At 36.3% G+C, this 25,728-nt stretch overlaps 1 protein-coding gene across 4 annotated transcripts in view; it reads left to right on the plus strand.

The window, feature by feature from the left end:
- LOC127443008 (protein unc-13 homolog A) overlaps positions 1 to 25,728 on the plus strand; it is a 94,808-nt gene that overhangs the window by 68,609 nt on the left and 471 nt on the right. For 2 of the 4 annotated variants that reach the window (XM_051701467.1, XM_051701468.1), the window contains 15 exons: positions 3,773 to 3,858; positions 3,962 to 4,088; positions 4,339 to 4,435; positions 4,554 to 4,697; positions 8,357 to 8,434; positions 8,961 to 9,038; positions 15,691 to 15,779; positions 17,238 to 17,387; positions 17,927 to 18,050; positions 21,708 to 21,764; positions 21,888 to 21,968; positions 22,072 to 22,219; positions 22,480 to 22,536; positions 24,167 to 24,259; positions 24,607 to 24,766. In XM_051701467.1, coding sequence (XP_051557427.1) covers positions 3,773 to 3,858; positions 3,962 to 4,088; positions 4,339 to 4,435; positions 4,554 to 4,697; positions 8,357 to 8,434; positions 8,961 to 9,038; positions 15,691 to 15,779; positions 17,238 to 17,387; positions 17,927 to 18,050; positions 21,708 to 21,764; positions 21,888 to 21,968; positions 22,072 to 22,219; positions 22,480 to 22,536; positions 24,167 to 24,259; positions 24,607 to 24,766 — 1,569 coding nt within the window. The remainder of the gene's footprint in view (positions 1 to 3,772; positions 3,859 to 3,961; positions 4,089 to 4,338; positions 4,436 to 4,553; positions 4,698 to 8,356; positions 8,435 to 8,960; positions 9,039 to 15,690; positions 15,780 to 17,237; positions 17,388 to 17,926; positions 18,051 to 21,707; positions 21,765 to 21,887; positions 21,969 to 22,071; positions 22,220 to 22,479; positions 22,537 to 24,166; positions 24,260 to 24,606; positions 24,767 to 25,728) is intronic. The other 2 variants (XM_051701469.1, XM_051701470.1) reach the window with 1 other exon arrangement.

Below are 25,728 nucleotides of genomic sequence, written 5' to 3' on the forward strand. Positions count from 1 at the left end.
TGGTCGACTCACTGGTCAGTGAAAATATCAGATCTGCTAACAGACCTACTGCTGTCTGTTATTGGACTATCATGCAAGAAAAAGAGAAAAGCACTACAGTGGTGTGAAAAAGTGTTTGCCCCCTTCCTGATTTCTTATTTTCTTGCATGTTTGTCACACTTAAATGTTTTAGATCATCAAACAAGTTTAAATATTAGTCAAAGATAACACAAGTAAACACAAAATGCAGTTTTTAAATGAAGGTTGTTATTATTAAGGGAAAACAAAATCCAAACCAACATGGCCCTGTGTGAAAAAGTGATTGCCCCCTAAACCTAATAACTGGTTGGGCCACACTTAGCAGCAACAACTGCAATCAAGCGTTTGCGATAACTTGCAATGAGTCTTTTACAGCGCTGTGGAGGAATTTTGGCCCGCTCATCTTTGCAGAATTGTTGTAATTCAGCCACATTGGAGGATTTTCGAGCATGAACTGCCTTTTTAAGGTCATGCCACAGCATCTCAATAGGATTCAGGTCAGGACTTTGACTAGGCCACTCCAAAGTCTTCATTTTGTTTTTCTTCAGCCATTCAGAGATGGACTTGCTGGTGTGTTCTGGATCATTGTCCTGCTGCAGAACCCAAGTTCGCTTCAGCTTGAGGTCACGAACAGATGGCCGGACATTCTCCTTCAGGATTTTTTGGTAGACAGCAGAATTCATGGTTCCATTTATCACAGCAAGTCTTCCAGGTCCTGAAGCAGCAAAACAGCCCCAGACCATCACACTACCACCACCATATTTTACTGTTGGTATGATGTTCTTTTTCTGAAATGCGGTGTTACTTTTACGCCAGATGTAATGGGACACACACCTTCCAAAAAGTTCAACTTTTGTCTCATCAGTCCACAGAGTATTTTCCTAAATGTCTTGGGGATCATCAAGATGTTTTCTGGCAAAAATGAGACGAGCCTTAATGTTCTTTTTGCTCAGCAGTGGTTTTCATCTTTGAACTCTGCCATGCAGGCCATTTTTGCCCAGTCTCTTTCTTATGGTGGAGTCATGAACACTGACCTTAACTGAGGCAAGTGAGGCCTGCAGTTCTTTGGATGTTGTTGTGGGGTCTTTTGTGACCTCTTGGATGAGTCGTCGCTGCGCTCTTGGGGTAATTTTGGTCGGCCGGCCACTCCTGGGAAGGTTCATCACTGTTCCATGTTTTCGCCATTTGTGGATAATGGCTCTCACTGTGGTTCTCTGGAGTCCAAAAGCTTTAGAAATGGCTTTACAACCTTTTCCAGACTGATAGATCTCAATTACTTTCTTTCTCATTTGTTCCTGAATTTCTTTGGATCTCGGCATGATGTCTAGCTTTTGAAGATCTTTTGGTCTATTTCATTTTGTCAGGCAGGTCCTATTTAAGTGATTTCTTGATTGAGAACAGGTGTGGCAGTAATCAGGCCTGGGTGTGGCTAGAGAAATTGAACTCAGGTGTGATAAACCACAGTTAAGTTATGTTTTAACAGGTGGGGCAAACACTTTTTCACACAGGGCCATGTAGGTTTGGATTTTGTTTTCCCTTAATAATAACAACCTTCATTTAAAAACTACATTTTGTGTTTACTTGTGTTATCTTTGACTAATATTTAAACTTGTTTGATGATCTGAAACATTTAAGTGTGACAAACATGCAAAAAAATAAGAAATCAGGAAGGGGCAAACACTTTTTCACACCACTGTAAATGTCCTTGGCTGCAAAACTTCAGTGGCTTTTAGCCCAATAAATATCAATGACAGGTCGCTTCTCAGTAAAATTCTGATTGAACTGAATCAGTATTAATGTATATATAATAATCACACAGTAAATATTATGTCAATAATTTAAGTAGTTTTGTATTAAAGCACTTTTTTAATGTTGAATAATTACTGTAGAAACTTGAAGCAATGTTTACTAAAGAAACATTTAAAGAATACATTGTTTTAATTTATTTTGTTTACATTTATATTCAAATTAAGGAGTGTTTTCAACAGTATATTTGTTTATTTATATATTTTTCAGTGGTTGGGGTGCCGTGGGGAAAAAAACACTATAATGGGGTTACGTAGTTTAAAAACTTTGGGAACAACTTGTGTAAAGAGAGGAAATTCAGATGCACTAGTTGTGCTAGAGTATAAATATATAATGAAATCTCTGGAGACAGAAAGAGAACATGCCAGAATATATTTAGAGTAACACAACAGTTCATCACTCGCTCGCATGACACACGGGCACGTCTCAAACCCCCTAATTAAGGGTGCATTCTCACTCACACCACAACAATGAAGACCAAAACTGCTCTCTAGGTACGCAGCTCACTCGGGGTTGAGACACAGTCAGAGGGTGACCTCTCACCTTTATATGACAGAAACAGTTTTATTAATTCACTCCACCGTCTCAAACATTGTATGTTCTCTTTCTGAAGAATTAATTGATTCATTCGTTATTTATTACTGATTCATTATTTCATCACAAACTTTCTCCATACAAAGACATCTACAGTACACACAGAGATCTATTTATAAGTTCATTTAAGAGACAGACCAAGAATTTCTATGACTTTTTCAGTCTTTCATGTTTACTGGATAAGGATTTAAAAAAAAAAATATTTTAAAGAGACTACACTCATAAACAACGATTTTAAGCCAGTGAAATATTTTAGAGCCAAGCGAAAATACTGAATAAACATGTAGATTCATTACAGAACAATCCAGGACGTTTTAGGATTTTAATTTCCATAACTTTTTTCACAAAAATTGTATTAATTTGACTACTTTTCACCAGCATGTTATAGTTTGTGCAGTCAATTCCCACATTATGAAGGCCAAACTACACTGTGCAATACAATCCCGCGCCAAATTCAGAACCTGTTATAAAATACATACCAATATAACTTTATAACATAAATAGCTAGTACGTGCCTTACTTTGAAGCTTATAATAATGATGATAATTCTCTTCAATTGCCTGGTCCACTTCTTAATGGCAAAACTGGCCCGACTAATCAGTAAAGAAAGACAAATTAATTGAAACTGCTACAGCGAGCAGCCCCCCCTGCTGGTCAAAATAAACAACACACGGTAGGCTTTGCCGCTCGGGCTTTCTTGCAATGTAATATTTCACTATGAATGCTGTCTTGAATGCTCGGGAAAAACGAGGACATTTCCGGGGACAGCTCCAGTCGTGGACAGACCAACTAAAACCGGGACTGTCCCCGGAAAACAGGGACGTCTGGTCACCCTAACTAAAGGAAGCACCTTCTCACATTTTTACTCATTTGTTGTATTAAAATATGACCGAAATAAATTTAAAATAAGAATATGACATTCATATTTTACTTTAATATTAATACTTTATATTTTTGCCAGATCAGCTTAGATTGACTAATTTCTTACAGTGCATAGTTCAGCACATTCACCATGGTCAAAATGCATCAAATCCGATTTGTCCTCCTTTTTTAATAAGTAACATGGAATTTAAATGGTCTATTGAACACTGAACTTGAAATGTCCCCTTTTTTCATTTCAGTAATCACCTTAATGTTTAAGTAAAAAAATCTGTGATGCATGATTTATTTTGAGATTGTTTGGGTTTGTTCTGTATGGATATATGGTATTAATTGTATTTGATCAGGTCTAAAAAAGGCATAAAATATCTTACATTTAAAAAAGGGCTAATTATACTACCTATAACTCAGTCTCTCTCTCTCTCTCTCTCTCTCTCTCTCTCTCTCTCTCTCTCTCTCTCTCTTGGTCGTGCAGGTTTCCGCAGGAGTTGAATGTGGGCAAGATCAGTGCAGAGGTGATGTGGAACATGTTTGCTCAGGATATGAAGTATGCTATGGAAGGTAAACACTGATCGCACACTCAACATTTGGATTCACTGCTCAGAGCAGTCAAGTCTGATATGTGATTAATTTCCTGATGCATGTGATGTACTTCCTGTCTCAGAACATGAGAAGAACAGACTCTGCAAGAGCGCCGATTACATGAATCTTCACTTCAAAGTGAAATGGCTCTATAATGAATACTGCAAAGAGCTGCTGTACTTCCAGGACCAAGTACCGGAGTACCCAGCGTAAGAGCTTCCTCCAAAACTCTATTTACTCTTTTTAGTGGTGTTTGCGAAGGTAAGCATCATAGTTAGTGTTAGTGATCTGAACAAACCCCCAGTAAGCATACTGCATACTGCTAAAGTAGTACAAGTAGTATGGTAGCATGCATACTGCGAAATAAACACAACACTACATAAGTAGTAGCCACAGATGTGTTAAGAGGTAAGAGGAATCTGTCAGTGTCCGAACTGTTTTATCTTCATCTTTTGATAGTTGGTTCGAGCCGTTTGTTATCTTGTGGTTGGATGAGAATGAGGAGGTGTCCAGAGACTTCCTGCATGGTGCTCTGGTCAGAGACACAAAGGATGGGGTAAATATCACTTCAACAAAAGACCCTGGCTCTCTTTAGATTTATGCAATATGTCTAGTTTTGTTTGTCATTTAAATGATGCTCTTTTAGCCTGATAACCTCTCCTCTCTCACTACAGTTCCAGCAGACGTCTGAGCATGCGCTCTTCTCCTGTTCGGTGGTGGATGTGTTTTCTCAGCTCAATCAGAGCTTTGAGATCATCAGGAAGCTGGAGTGTCCCGATCCTCAGATCGTCGGGAACTACATGAAGAGGTTTGCGAAGGTAAGTCACACCTTAACCCTTCTGAATTACTGAACTACAAATATAAAATGCTGGCGCAACAAAACAATAAAAGGTAAGGCTGTCAATATGACACGTTAATTCAGTGCGATTAATTCTATAAATAAAAACGCGTCCACCTCGAGCTATCGCTGTCCGTCCGGGGGATATGTGTTGCCATGTTTTGGCCAAATTACGGGACATACTTTTATTATCATATTTATAATAGTTTTGATTATTATATATAAAACTAGCATTATTTGGGGGGTATATTTGGCATATTAATGGGTGAATCTTATGAAACCTGACAAAAACATGTAAGAGTCATATTTCAACATAAATCAAAAGAAAAACAATTAAACTTCTTGAGGTATCACCCTGGGATGCTTTTTAAACAGTATTGAAGGAGTTCCCATCTATGTTGGGCACTTATTGGCTGCTTTTCTTTATTATTGGGTCCAAGTCATCAATTTCAAAAACTTTTTTTTTTTTTTATTACATTTTAGTTTTATAATGAAATAAATTAATATGGTGGCACAATTATATTTTTGTCTACAAAACTAATTTTAAACATTTAAGCATACGCCTTCAGATCAAAAGATTTTTAAGATCATGAGAAACATTTCGGTCAAGTGTTTCAAAACTTTTGAACGGTAGTGTGTGTGTATATATATATATATATATATATATTGTGCATTAAAACAATGAAGCTTATATTTAGAACCATTACGATTGTTGTAATAATGACATTGTTTTAATGACAATTAACCCTTTATGCTTGGATTGGCCTGCGAGAAAAAAATGATCGTCAAAATATTAATAACTACAGTCTTGACCAACACAAAATAGATATCGTTTAAAATCCTAGAAGCTGTACTTTGCAATGCATATAGGCATTATGACCAAAATTGAACAAATGCTTTGAAATTAACAGACAAATCAGAAGTGTTCAGTTTTGATAATTTATTAAAATAAATTTGCGCTGTATATACAGTATTATTACAATCAGTAAAAACATCAAACTGATCAAATAGTCATGTGTCATATGTTGTTGGAAAGCTCTCAAAGAGTAGAATCCAACCAGCCTATTTGTTTTACTCACAGATAAAAATATAGTGAGTAATACCTAAGTATATGTCTTTGACAATTATGTTGGTGTTGCTTATATGCTGCGTTTTTGCTTATAAGTTCATGCAAAAAAAAAGGAACATGAAATTACACAGACCATTACTTGGAGGACATGATTATCTTTCAAACGAGTCCACACACAAGGTAATCAGATGCATAGATCATTAGATAATCCACATGAAGCACAATGTTACATATGACCACCAGGAGATGGCGCCAAATATATGATACAGACTCAGTGATGACACAAATGACACAGAATGAAACTCATTCTGTGAAATCTCATTACTAAAATCATGTCTGCATGCTATGCAAACCTTTAGTCATTGTTGTGTTTATATGTGTAATTAGTTCTTATCAGTGGTCGACTTGTAAAAGAATTTAAAGGGGGATGGTGTTGTTAAAGATTTCTTTTTTTTTTTTTTGGTCCAGTACTTATGAGTCATTGACAAATAAGGTTGTCTAAGGTGTTAAAATGAGAAATCTTTTTAAAATCTAGTTTAAAACACGTGTCAAGTTCTCAGAAATGTAATCTTTGTGTCCAGTTTGGTTTCATATATTTTTTTCATACAAACCTTTATAGCATTTTCTACCAAAATATTTAAAACTTTTAAATTGTCATGTGGTGTAACCATCAATATATATATATATATATAGTATAATAATGCTTCCTTTGCACCTTGAATACATAAGAGTATAAACAACTTCATCATTAATTTAAAAAGGTTTCAAATAAATTTTTCAAGGTCATTTTTATGTATATAAATATTATGCATTTTTTAGTCAAAAATATAACGTTTTCTCAGCGTTACACCACATGACTTTTGTACCTTTTCATAAAAATGTCAAAATAAATATCAGATACACAATTGTTTTTACTGCTTAATTTTTTAAGAAGTAACAATAAAAGATTATTCTGCACTAGTCATGCAAACATTTCTTTTAGCTTTTAATTAGACTTTTTATACTGTTGATAAAAAAATATCAATATGACTTGAAAATATGCTATTATGGTATATGCTCATCAGAAAACTTGCATTACTTTCCGTGCATAACTTTAATGTGAACACTAGGAAGGACAAATCAACCCATCGCTAAACTCCGACATACCTGCCGGTGTTTTCAGAAAACCGCCGTCTTTTCGCAATGGAGAGAGAGCTTGCGCGCTCATGGTTGCCAAATTGCGTGACTAAAGCTTCACCCTGACAGAATATTTCCAAACAGTACAGCTGTCAAGATTTAATTGGGGGAATTCACCTATAGAAATCTGGCAACCTTACGCATGTCGAAATCTAATTCTGACCAGCAAATCACCGTTATTTAAAGTCTGTTATTTATCAAACGTAGAAAATTAAATATTTTACTTGCATGATTAGTTCTTAAGTAATACATGACACAACTGATCTAAAGGGGATGGGAAGAGGGGATGGTGGTTTTACAAGGGAGATGCTTTTTTGGCATTTCTTGCAACAGGGGGGATGCCATCCCCTCACATCCCACCTCAACTCGAGTCCTGGTTCTTATGTACAATTATGTTTTATTTGTTTGGAGATGTTTTTGGACACTATGATAAATTATATTTGTAATGTTATAACTTTTGATTGCTTTGTCGTATCAACACAACATTTTTCTGAGATACAGTTGACATGATTGGAAACAAAACAAAAGCAGTTTTTCGGAGCCACCTTATTTACACCCAGAGATATATAATGTCAAATAAGAAAAAAAAGAAAAAAAGTACATTTTTGGGTCAATTTTTTTGTGATTTTTCAGCAGTTTCTTAGGCTGAGAGTCTCAGAATGTATCATAATCTATATCAATAAAATTTGTAAAAAGTTTTCTTTACAATGATACCAAACACTTGACCATCCTTTTTTTTTTTTTTTTTTTTTTTTTTTTTAAGAGTTATAAGCCTTTAATTTTGGGTATGCCACTGACACAAGAAATCTTTAAAAACACCTTCAGAGGGGGTCTGGGTATCTCAGCAAGTATTGACGCTGACTATCACCCGTGGAGTCGCGAGTTTGAATCCAGGGCATGCTGAGTGACTCCAGCCAGGTCTCCTAAGCAACCAAATTGACCCGGTTGCTAGGGAGGGTAGAGTCACATGGGGTAACCCCCTCGTGGTCACGATTAGTGGTTCTCGCTCTCAATGGGGCGTGTGGTGAGTTGTGCGTGGATTGCGGAGAGTAGCATCAGCCTCCACATGCTGTGAGTCTCCGTGGTGTCATGCACAACGAGTCACGTGATAAGATGCGCGGATTGACGGTCTCAGAAGTGGAGGCAACTGAGACTTGTCCTCCGCCACCCGGATTGAGGTGAGAAACCGCGCCACCACCACGACCTACTAAGTAGTGGGAATTGGGCATTCCAAATTGGGGAGAAAAGGGGATAAAAAATAAATAAATAAATAACACCTTCATAGCCTAAAGGGTTAAGCACATTTTCCCCCAAAATTCTCATTATTGAAATGCAAAATCTAATAAAAAATCAATTGTAAACAATTTCTTTATTGTTTTTTTTTTTTCTCTCAGACTATTGGAAATGTTCTTCTGTCATATGCTGACATCATTTCCAAGGATTTCCCCAATCACTGTAAGAAGGAGAAAGTGGTATGTTACATTAATACATTTACATTTATAATATGACATTTAAAATAAACTTTCACACATGGCTCATTTCACGTTTGTCTCTTGAGGTGTGCCTGAATGGAGCTGCTTCTGCAGTGTAATGTTGACACTATTGTGTGTGTGTGTGTGTGTGTGTGTGTGTGTGTGTGTGTTATGAATTGAATTAGATGGAAATACAGTAATTAGCTGTCTGCAGGGACTCACTTAAATTTTTCCCAGAGGAAGAACTCTCTCTCTCTCTCTCTCTCTCTCTCTCACACACACACACACACACACACACACAAACACAGACACACACATCTAGTGAGACTCATTTAGCTTGCACAACTAAATTAAGCTGTCACATTTAACACTATTCCTCAGTTTTGATGCAGGAAATCTATGTGAAGGAATATATGGAAGATATCTGTGTTTATCTGTTAGTTACAGTATATATGTTGTGTTTCCTTATCTAACGTCTTTTTTTTAACTTCCTCTATTTTGATTTTTTTTTTTTTTTTTTTTTCAGCCTTGCATCATTATTAATAATATCCAGCAGTTGAGAGTTCAGTTGGAGAAGATGTTTGAGGCTATGGGAGGAAAAGACGTGAGTCCATCTACAAACACTCTGTAAAACTTGCGTTAAGCTGAAGTATGTAATTTCTGGCGCCACCAAACGGAATCGCAAAAATAAACGTTTTCAAAACCGCTTTCTGAACATGTCCCATATAGTCCCGCCCCCAACTCACGGCATTGGTCGAGTCAGTGTTATTGTCTCTCTTAATACGGGTCGTTAAAACAAACACAGAGACACCGTGCTTACAGTTTTCAGGAAAATGAACCTATGAATGGCTTACTTATAGTTAAGTCTCTGCATATTAATCTGGAATAAAAGTATTTTAACACTGAAAAAGTGACACACTTCAGCTTTAATGGAGAGCAAGACTTTTGCTGAAGTCTCCTGCTTCTCAAATGTTTCTCCTGAGAAAAAGACCCCAGTAATCTCACATGTGTCCTTTAGAGATCTTAACAATGTCTTAAACTGTGCTCAGATTTTCCAAGATACCAAAGTCTTCAATCAAAAGTTAGAGATCTCGATATGAGCTCAATCCTTTCTCATGAAATTCCTCATAGAGCAAATGATCTGAGTTATACTATTATAACCAGTCCCGCTCCAAGCGGGATTCGAACCGGGGTCTCCGGCATGGGAGGCGGGTGGCTAACGAGGAGGTTAAAGGCTGCAGCCTCTAGCGTCAGTCGCTAGTGCACCTCTTGAGGCCAGGGGAGTGAGGTTTACACACACTGCACAGCTATCACATACCAGCGTGTGTGTCTCTCTCTCTCTCGAATAGGCGTCTCTGGCTCCCCTTTATCTCGCTCTCCCGCTGATCAGCTGATTCAGCGCCGGCCATGTACCCTCATGGTCCGACCACGCCCTCCTCCTCGTCACATGTTTCACGTGTTTTATGTTTGCCGGCGCAAAAGTGCGCAGTCTGGAAAAATGACTGGAATGACCGATTTGCACGGGATTAAAATCACTGAGAGGCTCAGTTAATTATTGCATTATACCCACGTCCCCATATAAAACGAATCCTGCCTGAATAGGGCTTCCAGTCACCCATCCAGTGATTTTAAAAGGACTGAATTCACTTGTATCATGCACCAACATCTAAACACTCCAGCCCTCCACTATTCATAAATCTCTCCAATTTAGCAACCTTTCCATTATCCATCCATTCCACCTTCTCTTCTGAGTCATCCAACAGTAAATTACAGTTTTAATTACCCTGAGGTATTTCTAATCAGTGTTGGGGAAGCTACTTTGAAACTGTAGTTTCCCAAGCCACAGGCTATTTGTAACTTAACCTTGTGTGGCCCCACATCCAAATGCATGGACGTTGTGTTTTGGCTTTGCTATACACAACGGATAATTTAATTTAAACCAACTGATCTCAGTTCAGGAGACTCTGTGCTGTCAGTAAAGGGGTTAAAATTTCATCACACCAAGTCATGTGACAAAACAACATGACGTCGATCGCAGAGGAGTTTGTGTTTGGTCTAAACGCCAACAAAACTACATCTGATAAGAAACCTAATTAAGTTTTTACACTGAAACCTGTTCGAGTCAAAAGATTAGAGTCTCTAGTTTCATCCGATATGCCATTTATTATATTTGAGAGATTTATCGTGAAACGGCGTTCTGATAAACACAATGTACACTAATGTATACTTAAGTGCATTTTTTCCATAGAAATCCATATATTCACTGTGCATTATCAAATTGAGATCAATGGGTTCATCCAAAAGCTGAAAAATGTTGTCTTTCAGAGGCTTTATATGGAGTTAGGATGCAAATATGGTGCATTTCAAACTGTTCTGAGACCAGTGCAGACAGACAGCACACTGGAGGTTAAGTCATTCACTAAATAGGGAGCAAGGGAGCATCCTATCTTCTGAAATCCTTGATATTGTGTCGCAGACTTTTAAACTTGAAATCCAATTGAATTTTGAACATTTCTAGTTTAAAGCGCTATCGAGGAACTCAAACCTCTCAAACAGCTGGAAACCACGACGTTCTATTCAGCACTGACGGCAGGCCCGGACTGGCCATCAGGAGCGGCGGGGGGGATCCTGGTGGCCTGGCGACTGATTGGGCCCGCTGCCCCACTTGTTTTTATTTATTTATTTACTTATTCATTATTATTTTATCTTACTGCCAATCAAGTGATTTCTGAATTTGGCATTCGATAATTAATCGATAGTAAATCACGAATCCGCTAGTCTTGACTAATCTGGGCCACCCCTAAAATGTGTCATACCATTGTCAGTGCCTGAGCAGTTCAAGTAAATGCACGGAAAACCCCACTCATTCAAGGACGTGCATTCATTCATTCAGTACATGAACAGAGCGCACAGAGCAAGTGCCTAAATGGTTGTGCACAGTTCAGTTAAATGACAAAGTGTGCCCTCTTTAACTAAATGCTGTTGATTCGAATGTATGAAGCATGCTGTCTGCTGAAATAACGAAAAATAATGAGAGAGCGCGTTTTACCTGTGGAAGTTGCGTTTGTTACTATAGCAACAATAGGCTGTGGGTGCGTTTTCTCTCTCAGAGTCATCATTGAAGGTAGCAAGAAAAAGAAAGAAACAATACCATAGTGTTTTATTTGAAATTAAAATCAGATAAATGCTCATGTCATACAGAATAAATAAATCCAATCAATTCATGTTTCTTTTTTAAAAAAAGCACTACGTTTGATCCATGTGAAAGTTCAATTAGGCCCTATAATGATAGCAAATAATCGCAACATGGAGTGATATTTACAACAAATAAATAAATCCTTTTGTACTGAGATGTCAATCACCAGTTAAGACAAGATGAATCAGAGAAAGAGAACAAAGAGGACAGGTATTTACTATTCAGTGAACAAAGTCGTTGAGAAAGTGCATGATAATACACCTTGGGTAATCTACCCATGGAGGCATTGTTTGATTGCTTTCCATTAAATGTATCAGTAACACGTGGAAATAAGGTTGTGTAACTATTAACATTACATAATCAATTAACATGAAAAATGAACAATACTTTATGTTCATCTCTACACGTACTAATACAGTTTAATATTAAAAATTGGTAATGTAACATCATTAAGAACTAACATGAACTAACAATGAACAGTATGTATAAGTTAACTTTAAGATGAACAAATGCATTAAAAAATATTCATTATAATGTCTTTAAACCTAATTTGGAATGTTACATGTTTATGTGTTAACGTATACAACCTTAGCGTAAAGTGTATTGTTAAATCATCATTCTCAACATCAGCTGTGGTTTTAAAATTTGTTGTGGGTTTATTGGGTGGCCTGGATGAGTGTAAGACTCCCGGCCTTAAATTATGTCCCAGTCCGGCCCTGACTGACGGAGAAACAAGACAACACTCTGCATGCACCAAAATAAAAAAAAATTAAATTACACATCATCACCCTTGCTTACATTTATCACGATTTTACAGTAATGACAGTAACTATGGTATTTTGAAAGCAATGTTAATACAGTAAAATGCCCTACCGTATATAATAACTAGTCCTATAGAAATAAGTTGTTAATTAAATTTTATCTGAATTCACATAGTATCTTAAAGTAAAATTCAGTGTCGAATTAAAAAGGTTCCAGATGCTGAGATTATGCCAAAATGACAAATTATGCATGTAAACAATTACAATGTAACAAAATGTATATATGCAATATAATATCTGCAAGTTATCCTATCTTTTATTTAAGACATCATATCATATTTATTGATGGAATACATGGAATTTGTGCATTTAAAAAAAAAAAAATCTAAAATGTGACCAAAATGATGAAGAACTAATGATGAAATAAAAATTTTAAAATTAATAATTTCATAATGTGGGGCCTGGGTAGCTCAGCGAGTATTGGTGCTGACTATCACCCCTGGAGTCGCGAGTTCGAATCCAGGGCGTGCTGAGTGACTCCAGACAGGTCTCCTAAGCAACCAAATTGGCCCGGTTGCTAGGGAGGGTAGAGTCACATGGGGTAACCTCCTCGTGGTCGCTATAATGTGGTTCTCGCTCTCGGTAGGGTACGTGGTGAGTTGTGCGTGGATGCCGCGGAGAATAGCGTGAAGCCTCCACATGCGCTACGTCTTCGCGGTAACGCGCTCAACAAGCCACGTGATAAGATGCGCAGATTGACGGTCTCAGACGCGGAGACAACTGAAATATGCCTTATCGAATCAAATCGATTCAAAATAGGAATCGAATCAAGAGCTTGTGAATCGGAATCGAATCAGGAAATCTGTATCAACACCCAGCCCTATAAGCTAATAAAACTAGAGTCAAAATAGAGTAATAAACAGCAGCATTTAAAGGAATAGTTCACTCAAAATGATAATTCTCGAATCATTTACTCCTGCTGTCTCAAACTCGTATGACGTTCTTCTGCAGAACACAAATGAAGACATTTTCATAGATTTCATAGATGCTTCAGAAGACATGAATTAAACCACTCAAGTCGTATAGATTACCATTATGATGCCTTTATGGGGTTTTATGTTTTGGACCCTGTTGACATGCATTGTATGTATATAAACATTTTACATCAATGAAAATATCTTCGTTTGTGTTCCATGGAAGAAATAAAGTCAAAGTTGAGTTTGAGACTGCATAAGAGTGAGTAAATGATGAGAGAATTCTCATTTTTAGGTTAACTATTCCTTTAAATTAATATTTCGCTTAAAAAATGAAAACAAAGTCTCTTTAAGTCCCTTCAAGGCTGTGCAGGGGCTCAAGTGAATCAGTGAATCATTTATGTGAACTAGTTAATTTACATGAACCGTCCGAATGAACCGACTCATGAAAATGGATTGGAGTTAGAATAGCTAAATATAATTGAATGGTTTATTTAAATGAACTGTCCAAAGGAACCAATTCACCTAAATGATTTGGATTTCCCAGTGATATATATTGAGAGAGAGGACCGTTCAGGTGAGCATGTTTGAATACTCGCTCACCTCATTCACTGTGTTCACAATACAATGCGACAAATAAAGCGTTCTGTGACTACGGAAGCCCTGAACCGCACTGCGAAAAACAAAATTCACTAGGTGAAATTAGGTCTCAGTGCCTTTCTGAGTCTATGTCCTACAAATATTTTTTTTTTCTCATATATAAATTTTTTTTTTCTCAAAAAAATAAATAATTTTTTTTCACCTACATTTTTTTTTTCTCCTGAAGAGGCAACACATGAGTCATTTTGTTGGCCCATGTAAACGTGCGCTAGATAGATGTCTTTGCATGTGTTTTCAGTTTTAAATACTATGTTTAGAGGCATGACTCATGTTAGCGATGCCCAAATCAATGTCGAGTTAAAAGAAGATGCAGAGCTGCTTGAGGAAACGGTGTGCGCTTTCTGTTCAAACATCGTCCAGCTGTCTGGTTGTCCCTCGGTCTGTGAAATTCTCAAGGATATGCATTGTGACTGAGCCTAATACAGTGAGAGGCGTCGAAATGGGCAAAGACATCTATCTAGCATGTTTACATGGGTCAACAAATTAAAAAAAACACATTATCAATATCAGCATCTATATCCCACGTGGTGAATGTCATCAAACAACTAGAAATAACTCCCGTTGTTACACACTTGACAATGAATGCCATATGAAATATATGTAACCTGAGGTATATTCATTTAATTGTGGCATTCAATGTATTTGTAGACTCTCAAACATTATATAGGTTTCTTTGCTTGATTAATATTTGCAAAACATTCTTGTTAAGAGTATTATACAACTATAAATCAACAGATCAAGTACAAGTCGAGATCACTTCATCTGTTACCTTGTAAGATTTCCTGATTACTGATAGTGGCACCTGGTGGCCGAGGTTGGTACTGCATGCTAATTGTTAGCTAGCAAGCAAAAAAAAATAAAAAAAAAAATAAAAAAAATTTAATGTGTTACCGCTTGAGGAGAGAAAAAAAAATTCGAAAAAAAAAAATATATATATATATATAATTTTTTTTTTTGATAGAGAAAAAACATTTGAGAGAAAAAAAAAAAGTAGGACATAGGCTCAGGACATAGGACTAAGACACCTAAAAAAATCACCTAGTGAAAAAATGTTTTCCGCGGTGCGGTTCAGGGCTTCCGTATGTGACTACAGCTCTATTTGTTGGAAAAAGCAGCTTGTTACTGGAAAAGCGACACTATTGTGAAAATAGCACCAGCATTGAATGAAATATACGTTTATTTGTAGTCAACATTTCTCTTAACTTTTCCAATGCATTTTGGAGTTACCTTCATTTGTTTCTATAACGTCTTAAATTGCTGTCTAAGTAACAGAATCATTCTTTCTTACTTCCTGTATAAAATTCCACACGTTTCAAACAGACATGTACAAAGATAGCTCATTATTCTCACTTTCTCATCTCGTAAATACTCCCTGACCAACAATCACATCCATGAGTATTCATGACCTAATGCATAATTCATATGCGTTATGAATGTTTGCAGCTGTAATTGTCCATTTGATGCTGGATGGCATTACACATATCGAATACTCAATATATTCACAGAACTTTGAGGTCCCTCAATGAATATTAAAAAGATTTGATGGATTTCAGAAGAGGGTGGAGCCTCAGTGTTAAACAGATTGATAATAGCTGGAAATTTGAGTAATAATTATAATTATATAAACACATCTGAATCATAATTCTGCGTGCAATTTTTCTGCAGTTAAACGTGGAGGCCAGTGACTTCCTGAAGGATCTGCAGATCAAACTGAACAACGTGATGGATGATCTTAGCAGGATATTTGCAGTCAGGTGGGTTTGGGGTATTTATGAAGCACAACAATTGGGTTTCAGACTTTAAAATCCCATTAGTTTTCTCAATAGAGAACTTGATTTTTAATAATAACACATAAACGTTTTAACCCTTTTAGTTCTGAAGGTGTTTTTAAAGGTTTCATTGGTATACCCCTAATTAAAGGTTTATAACTCATAAAAAAACAAAAAAAAAAAAACAAGGATTGTTTGGTATCATTGTATAGAAAACTTTTCCAAAAAAATTATGATTATAGATTATGTTACGTTCTCAGACTTTCAATCTAAGAAACTGCTGAAAAATTAAAAAAATGAGCCAAAAGTTTACTTTTTTCTGATTTGACATTATATATCTCTGGGTGTAAATAAAGTGGCTCAGAAAAACTGCTTCTGTTTTGTTCCCAATCATGTCAACTGTATCTGAGAAAAATGTTGTGTTGATACGACAAAGCAATCAAAAGTTATAACATTTCAAAAATAATTTATCCTAGTGTTCAAAATCCTCTCCAAACAAATAAAACATAATAATTGTACATAAGAACTAATTACACATGCAAACACAACAATGACTAAAGGTTTGCATAGCATGCAGACATGATTTTAATAATGAGATTTCACAGAATGAGTTTCATTCTGTGTCATTTGAGTCATCATTGAGTCTGTGTCATGTATTTGGCGCCATCTCCTGGTGGTCATATGTAACATTGTGCTTCATGTGGATTATCTAATGATCTATACATCCGATTATCTTGTGTGTGGACTCGTTTAAAAGATAATCACCTCCTCTAAGTAATGATTTGATATTTTATGTTCTGTTTATTTTTCGTGAAGTTATAAGTAAAAATGCGGCATATAAGCAACACCAACATAACTGACAAAGACATATACTTATATACATTTTTTATAAATTATCAAAACGCAACACTTGATTTGTCTGCAAATTCCAAAGCACTCATTCAGTTTTGGTCATAATGTCTACATGCACTATAAAGTAGAGCTTCTAAGCTTTCAAACGATACCGATTTTGTGTTGGTCAAGACTGTAGTTATAAACATTTTGACAATTATTAAAGAGTTAATACAGACCTACTATGAGCTCTGAGATTAAGTGGTGATATATGCTTCTTTAGAAGCCAAAAGTCAGTAATAATTTTGAAACTGGTTTAATAGCAGAAACTCCAGTGAAGAACTGGACTATCTAATAATTCTGAAGCGATTCACCAATGTACCAATCAGAGAAATCGCTATATGTTGGAAACAAAAATCTCAGCAATACTTTACAATGCTAAACAGGACTGTCATTCATTCCATCATTAAAGATGTTCAGTGCACAGTCTTGTACCTTCAGATTTTGTAATACTTTTTGGTTTTAAATCACAGTTTGTTATGTTGTTATTTACCTCAGATCTGGTTGTTTTGGTTCAAGGTTTTTTTTTAACACATTTCGTCTCTTCTCCAGTTTTCAGCCACACATTGAGGACAGTGTGAGGCAAATGGGTGATATTCTTAGTCAGGTGAAAGGAGCTAACGTACCTGCTAATGGTAATGGAAACTTAGCGCAGGACGCCGACAATGTTCTGCAGCCCATCATGGACTTCCTGGACAGCAAGTGAGAGTCACAGATAACACATCATCTCTACTGTACAGTGTTGGGGAAGCGACTATGAAACTAGTTTTCCAAGCTACAAGCTACTATTTTAAACTAGATCAATATTTTAGTTCTTTTTAACTATAAATCTCCACTTTAACTTCTTTTCCTTTTGGTAATTCGCATTCTTACTGTGTATATCGCCACCTACTGGTCAGGGAGGAGAATTTATAGTAAAAAGGACTTAAATATTGATCTGTTTCTCACATAAACCTATCATATCACTTAAAAAAACATGGATTAAACCCCTGGGGTCGTATGGGCTACTTCTTTTCTGCCTTTATGTGCTTTTTGGAGCTTTAAAGTTCCTACCTGTGTGTGTAAACAACGAAAGAATAAAGGGAGGGTTTGGGAAACATGTTTGGAAACAGTCATTATATTTACAATTTAATTTGGTGCTGCTCCCCAACACCGTGACTGTGTTCACATTAGATTGTTTTTTCAGTGTTAATCATTATAATGATGTTTGGATGTGTGTCTGATCTGAACTTCTCTTTCAGTCTGACTCTGTTCGCTAAGATCTGTGAGAAGACCGTCCTCAAGAGAGTGCTGAAGGAACTGTGGAAACTGGTCATGAATACAATGGAGAAAACCATCGTCCTTCCACTGTTGACCGACCAAACGGTGTGTGTATGTGCGTGACACACACAAACACAACAACACTCATACACCCCACAAGTACTGCAGTATCACGATAAAATGAACCATGGGTTTACCGTTATTATACAGTGCTTTTTTAGACACTATCATGATGATAATACCACAGTATTCTTTGAAGTATGTTGCATACCTTTTAAGTACCATGGTATATGAATATTGTAATCAAACAGTACCATGGTACAAGGCTTCTACATTTTTTGACATGCATTTCCTTCCAACAACATTTCTAGTCATTAAGGTAGGTTCTATTAATCACTTTATAGTAAAAAAAGGAGCAATTTATAGCCAATGACATATGTTTGAGAAAACTAATTATATTCACTACAGAAATTTCCATTATTTTTTATGATTTTATTTCTTTCCACAAATGTTTACGATTTTATTTCTATGATGTTTCATTATTTTATTTACTTCTATTACTTTTTTCAATTTTATGTTATTCATTTTTTTATTCCAATTATTTTTTAATGGTTTTATTTATTTCCATGACTTTTTACAATTGCAGAGATATTTCACTTATTTTTTACAATTTTATTTAATAACATTCATTTTTCTGATTGTATTTATTTACATTATTTTTTACAATTTTATGTATTTACTTGGCATTTTAATATTTTTTGTGATTTTGTACATTTCCATAATTTTTTTTACAATTTTATTTCCATGACTTTTTATGATTTTTTCTTTCTATGAATTCTAATGATTTTTATTTATAAGATTTTATTTATTTCCGTGATTTTATTATTTTATTTCCACTGTGTTTTACAATGCTATGTATGTAGTTTCATGATTTATTTTTATTTTTATTTAATGACATTTTATTATTTTATTTATTTTCATGATGACTTTTAATGATTTTGTGTATTTCCATGATTTGTTTTTACAATTTGAATTTGTCAGTCTTTTCACGATTTTATGTAAATAAATAAATAAATAAATGATTGGAGGGTGTTGAGAGATAAGAGGTGAAATAATAGGAGGGATTGGTGACATCAGTGCTTGTCTGTAGTAATTATGGTTATCTTAAAACAATAGAAACATTTAGATAGCTAGTGTGTGTGTGTGTGTGTGTGTGTGTGTATATAAGTGGATGTGTGTATGTTGTTGTGATTTTCATTCTCTGATTTGCTCTTTTTCATCATCATCATTCTCTCATCATTCACCAGATAATTGTAAGTATAACAGTGTGTCTCAACACTTTTCACATCAGCTCCACTTCTGATGAGTCTGATTCTGTCGCCCTGCAACAAGATCCCTACCATTTCTCTCTCTTTATAACTCTAGCATGGTGCACGACAGACTGTCTCTTCTTTAATTACTTTCGGATGCCTCTCCTCGTGTCACAGCACTCAGCCTGTACTTCCTGTATCTCCTGTCCTCCACTTCCTCTTTCTCTGTGCAACCACTCTCAAATAACTTTAATGCTGATATCAGTGACAGACTATCACAAATGATTTTCTAAATGGGTCACAAAAAAGTCACATATCTTGTCAAAACACCAACTTGCATATTGCCCAATCCACAGCCTCAGTGCTGATTAGGGTAGGAATCGTAAGGAATTTAACTATTCTGGTTTCCTTAACCATTCCGATTCCTTAAAGGGGTCCTGACATGAGGATTAAAATTTTATGAGAGGTAAGAGGTCAATATAAGAGGTCATTGTATTATAAAAACATACTGTAAGTTTCAGAACTCAAAACTTCCTCCATATTGTGATGTCATACTGTGGTAGACATTTGCATCTGACCGCCTCCACAACAACACGTCAACGCCTACTTTACGCTTCATCACCTTCGTAGCCCCGCCCAGTAGCGAGATGAGATGGCAAGGAGAGGGAAGGTCAGTCAAGAGAAGAGAGCCAATCAGAACAGTGGGCGTGTACTGTCATGTCTTAAAGGAGAAGCAGCACCAAAACCAAACGTTTCTGACAGAGGGTCAGAATGAGGCTGGAAAATTGTCATGTTTTACAAATATATGACTGTTTTTTGTGCAAAATCTTCACATATATTATAAGAGAACCTCAAGGAACATATTAAAATAATTAATTACCCCTTTAACGGTTCCATTAACGATTCTTACTTTTGAGGAAGAAATATTTGGAAATAAGAAATGCAGTTTGTACTGTATTTAATGCCTTCAGAAGATCATTTCAGATTTCAACAGAGAATATGATACAAATTGACTTTTCAAAGATTTTTTTAGAGGCATAAATCCAATCCAATAATTGGTCTTACTGTAACTACATATTAAATAAAAAATAATTAAAAAATGTGTTAACATATTTTATTTGGTTATACTGTATGTCTCTCTGTCTCTCTCTCTCTCTCTCTCTTTAAGTCTCAGGATCCTTAAGAACAACATTACATAACAGTAACAGTTCTTGGTTCATTTCGAGTTTGACATGACAGAAGTCAATTGAGCTGAAGATTCAAAACAACCGGCTCATAAGAGTCATCCGTTCAGCAACTTCACTGCTCTAGTGGCTCTGTATTTTTTGCACTGAAGATTCAAAAGAACCAGCTCATAAGAGTCATTTGTGCGGGAACCACATTACACTGTCCGTGCTGTATGTTTTGAGCTGAAGATTCAAAAGAACCGGCTCATAAGAGTCATTTGTTCGGGAACCACATTACACTGTCCGTGCTGTATGTTTTGAGCTGAAGATTCAAAAGAACCGGCTCATAAGAGTCATTTGTTCGGGAACCACATTACACTGTCCGTGCTGTATGTTTTGAGCTGAAGATTCAAAAGAACCGGCTCATAAGAGTCATTTGTTCGGGAACCAGACAACACTGTTTGTGCTGTTTGTGTCACAGTGAAGTTTCAAAAGAACCGGCTCAGAAGAGTCATTCGTTCAGCAACTGCACTGCTTTAGTCGCGCTGCATTTTTTGAGCTGAAGATTCAAAAGAACCAGCTCATAAGAGTCATCCATTCAGCAACTTCACTGCTCTAGTGGCTCTGTATTTTTTGCACAGAAGATTCAGAAGAACCAGCTCATAAGAGTCATTTGTTCGGGAACCACATTACACTATCCGTGTTGTATGTTTTGAGCTGAAGATTCAAAAGAACCAGCTCATAAGAGTCATTTGTTCAGGAACCACATTACACTCTTTGTGCTGTGTGTTTTGAGCTGAAGATTCAAAAGAACCGGCTCATAAGATTCATTCGTTCGGGAACCGGACAACACTGTTCGTGCTGTTTGTTTCACGATGAAGATTCAAAACAACAGGCTCATAAGAGTCATCCATTCAGCAACTTCACTGCTCTAGTGGCTCTGTATTTTTTGCACTGAAGATTCAAAAGAACCAGCTCATAAGAGTAATTTGTTCGGGAACCACATTACACTGTTCATGCTGTATGTTTTGAGCTGAAGATTCAAAAGAACCGGCTCATAAGAGTCATTCGTTTGGGAACCAGACAACACTGTTCGTGCTGTTTGTGTCACAGTGAAGTTTCAAAAGAACCGGCTCAGAAGAGTCATTTGTTCGGGAACCACATTACACTCTTCGTGCTGTATGTTTTGAGCTGAAGATTCAAAAGAACCGGCTCATAATTGTGAGTGATGTGGTGAATTTAATCATTAATTAATCATTATTTTCTTCTCTCTTTACGGTTTGTAGGGCACACAGCTCATCTTTAATGCTGCTAAAGAATTGGGTCAGCTCTCCAAACTGAAGGTGCGTTGATGGCATCATCTCTTAACATCATTTAACTTAATCGCTGTTTGCCTTTAATCAGCACTCATGACTGGATTTTGACAAGTGCGCTGTAGTGTAGATGATTTTATTTGTGTCTGTTAGGAGCACATGGTGCGAGAAGAGGCCAAAGCATTGACCCCTAAACAGTGTGCAGTCATTGAACTCGCACTGGACACTATAAAGGTATGAGTGAACACACATAATCAGAATCAGTCCTGTTACATTGATTGTGTAGCTGATTATGAATGTGATACTGAAGGTGTTTATTTGTCTGTGTTTGTAACAGCAATACTTCCACGCAGGCGGTGTGGGTTTGAAGAAGACATTTTTGGAGAAGAGTCCAGATCTTCAGTCTTTGAGATATGCACTGTCACTGTACACACAAGCTACTGATAAACTCATCAGGAAATTTGTCCATTCGCAGCACACTCAGGGTAAACACACACATACATGTGTCTCCTCTGGAGTTTCAGAAGAGATCTCAACAATGTCTCAAACTGTGCTCAGATTTGCCAAGATACAAAAATCTGCAATCAAAAGTCAGAGCTCTCAATATAAACTCAAATATATCTCATAAAATTCTCCCAAGTGAAAATGATCTGAGATATACTATCCACATTCATTTTATAGCTCTTACTGTTTATTTTATTTCTCCTATCTTCTCCTAAATCTTCCTCTTCTTTCTCTGAGGTAGTTCATGGAGGTAAAGGCGTGCGGTACACTCATAGTGAAGACGTTTACCCAGAGAAGGGTATGTGTTCACTGATTCTCTTCACCATTGAACCACTAAATGAACAAGTGCATTACCTACATTAAGCAGCTCATTCATATTAATATATGCAAATTGTTTATTAGCATATTTGTGTGAGCCTGTTAGCCGATAATGCCTCGTTCAGCTCGTCTAAATAGTTTCAGTGGCATAACCAAAATGTATTTTGTGTTGATACGACAAAGCAATGAAAAGTTATAGCATTAAAAAAATAATTTATCCCAGTTTACAAAAACATCTCCAAACAAATAAAACATAATAATTGTACATAAGAACTAATTACACATGCAAACACAACAATGACTAAAGGTTTGTATAGCATGCAGACATGATTTTAATAATGAGATTTCACAGAATGAGTTTCATTCTGTGTCATTTGAGTCATCATTGAGTCTGTGTCATGTATTTGGCGCCATCTCCTGGTGGCCATATGTAACATTGTGCTTCATGTGGATTATCTAATGATCTATTCATCCGATTACCTTGGGTGCAGACTCATTTGAAAGATAATCACCTCCTCTAAGTAATGATATGTGGTGTTTTATGTTCTCTTTATTTTTCGTGAAGTTATAAGCAAAAACGCGACATATAAGCAACACCTATTCACGTGAAACATTAAATGTCAAAGACATATAATTCATTATAACTTTCTATATTTCTGTCTATGCGTTAGCTCTCTTTGAGAGCTTTCTAACAACATATGACACATGGCTATTTGATCAGTTTGATGTTTTTACTGATTGTAATAATATGTTCAGTGCAAAATGTCTTATAAAAGTATCAAAACAGAACACTTCTGATTTGTCTGCAAATTTCAAAGCACTTGTTCAGTTTTGGTCATAATGTCTACATGCATTATAAAGTAGAGCTTCTAAGCTTTCAAACGATACCTATTTTGTGTTGGTCAAGACTGTAGTTATTAATTAGTTAGTAATATTTCGACAAAAAGAATAAAAATCTTGCGAGGGTTAAAAAAACATTCTGAAATCTTCCAACACACTTTGAAGGAGATCCCATATTCATTTATTATAATTTTAGCTGTAACTATAATTGTAGTAACTATGCCATTTTGCAAGGAACTATTTTTACTTTTGCTAATTATAAAAATTACAAATATTAGTGCATAGCATTTATCTCATCTATTAAAACAAGAGCAGTAAACGTGTCTGAGGTCTGCTGGATTAAAGTTTACCTATTTTCATGCATTTCATTTGCTTTGTAAGGTTAGAGATTCAATACCCAACACTGCCCTCTGCTGGAACAAACACAATATCTCACATTAAAGGGAGAGGTTTAAGAAAGGGGTCAAATATGACAATTCCTCATGTCGTTCCAAACCTGTATGTTGTTATTATTATGGTGAAGCGCAAAAGGAGAATTTTGAAGAATCATAATTTTCATAACAGTTCATAAGTGACCATGACTAATCTATCAAGCTTAAAAAAAAATAAAAATATATGATATAACTTGAGTGACTAAATGTTTCATTAGCACTTATATGTTTGAATGGACCCCGTATAGTCCCTGTAAGCAATCAAAAAGAAACGTCTAACATTTTGTTCACCTTGTCTTTCTGGAAACTTCTGTCCTGACCTTTGACCCTGTTGTTTAGCCTCAGGCGTGGATGATGCAGTTGGTGAGGTTTCAATGACTGTGGAGATCTTCAGCGAACCGAACACAGGAGGACACAAAATCACAGTTAAAGGTGCCTCTGCATTTTATAACCGTTATATTTTGCCCTCTTAATCATGGACTGCATCCCAATTCACTCTGACAATATGTTATTTAATGGTGATGGGAAAGTACATACTTTTGAGTATGTAAAAAGATAGTATACCAGTATTTTGACATCCTACCAAGTCATAAAATGTAAATTATACAGAAACCATTTGTGTACCTTTGACATGTTATTTTCAATACATTATGGGATATTTCGGATGCTCTGTCACTAGATTTGCATACTGTTTAGGATGAAGAGTAAGTAAACTAGGATGCAGCCATGGTCTTGGAGTTGTGTGTGCATTTCTATCCTTACCCATGTTTGATTGACAGTGGTGTCAGCCAATGACCTACGCTGGCAGACGCAGGGAATATTCCGCCCCTTTGTGGAGGTTTACATCATCGGTCCTCACCTGAGTGACAAGAAGAGGAAGTTTGCCACCAAATCGAAGAACAACAGCTGGTCTCCGAAATTCAGCGAATCCTTCCAGTTGTAAGTTTTCAACAGAGGCTGATGATGTCCTTCTCTTGGACTAACCATTTATATCATCATGTCAGACACTTAAAGGGATAGTTCACCCAAAAATGAAAACGATCTGATAATTTACTCTCCCTCATGCCATCTGAGATGTGTGACTTTCTTTCTTCTGCAAAACACTTTTGAAGATTTGTAGAAAAAGATCCAGTCTCAGCAGGTCCTTAGAATGGGAGAGGATGGTGATTAGATATTTGTAGGTCCAAAAAGCACAGATAGTCAGCATAAAAGTAATCCATCCTACCTCCAGCGGTGACATTAATGTCTTCTAAAGCGAATCGATCATTTTGTGTGCAAAAAAGTACGATATTTAAGCGCTTTTTAACTATAAAAGATCGCTTCCAGTCAGTCATTGACAAATGGACGAATTTACCCGAGTGCTCCCATGACGCGTTGGCACGTTCCTTCAACTCATTGGCTGTGTCTGTCACGCATCAGTTCACGTGCCATCGTGCTGGTGTCACGGGAGCACTCGGGTAAATTCGTCCATTTGTCAATGACTGACTGGAAGCGATCTTTTTTGCAATATTCGGGGTTCAATACAAGTTAAGCTCAATCGACAGTATTTGTGGCTTAATGTTGATGACCACAAAAATAAAATATTTTCTTTAAATAAAGCAAAAATCTGTGTTACAGTGAGACACTTACAATGGAAGTCACATTTCTGCCTTTTAAACCTCCAAAAATTGGCCCCATTCACTTCCATTGTAAGTGTCTCACTGTAACACAGATTTTTGTATTTCTTTTTTTAAAGAAAAGTCGAAAGTCGAGTCGAAATACATTTTTCTGGTAATCAACATTACGCCACAAATGCTGTCGATTGAGCTGAACTTGTATTGAACCCGGAATATTCCTTTAAGTAAAACTGGTTGTATTTGAGAAGGGACTACTTTTCTAGGCGGATGAACTTCTAGTTATGG

This window comes from Myxocyprinus asiaticus, chromosome 6, assembly GCF_019703515.2.
Source record: "Myxocyprinus asiaticus isolate MX2 ecotype Aquarium Trade chromosome 6, UBuf_Myxa_2, whole genome shotgun sequence".
NCBI classification, from domain to species: Eukaryota; Metazoa; Chordata; class Actinopteri; order Cypriniformes; family Catostomidae; genus Myxocyprinus; species Myxocyprinus asiaticus.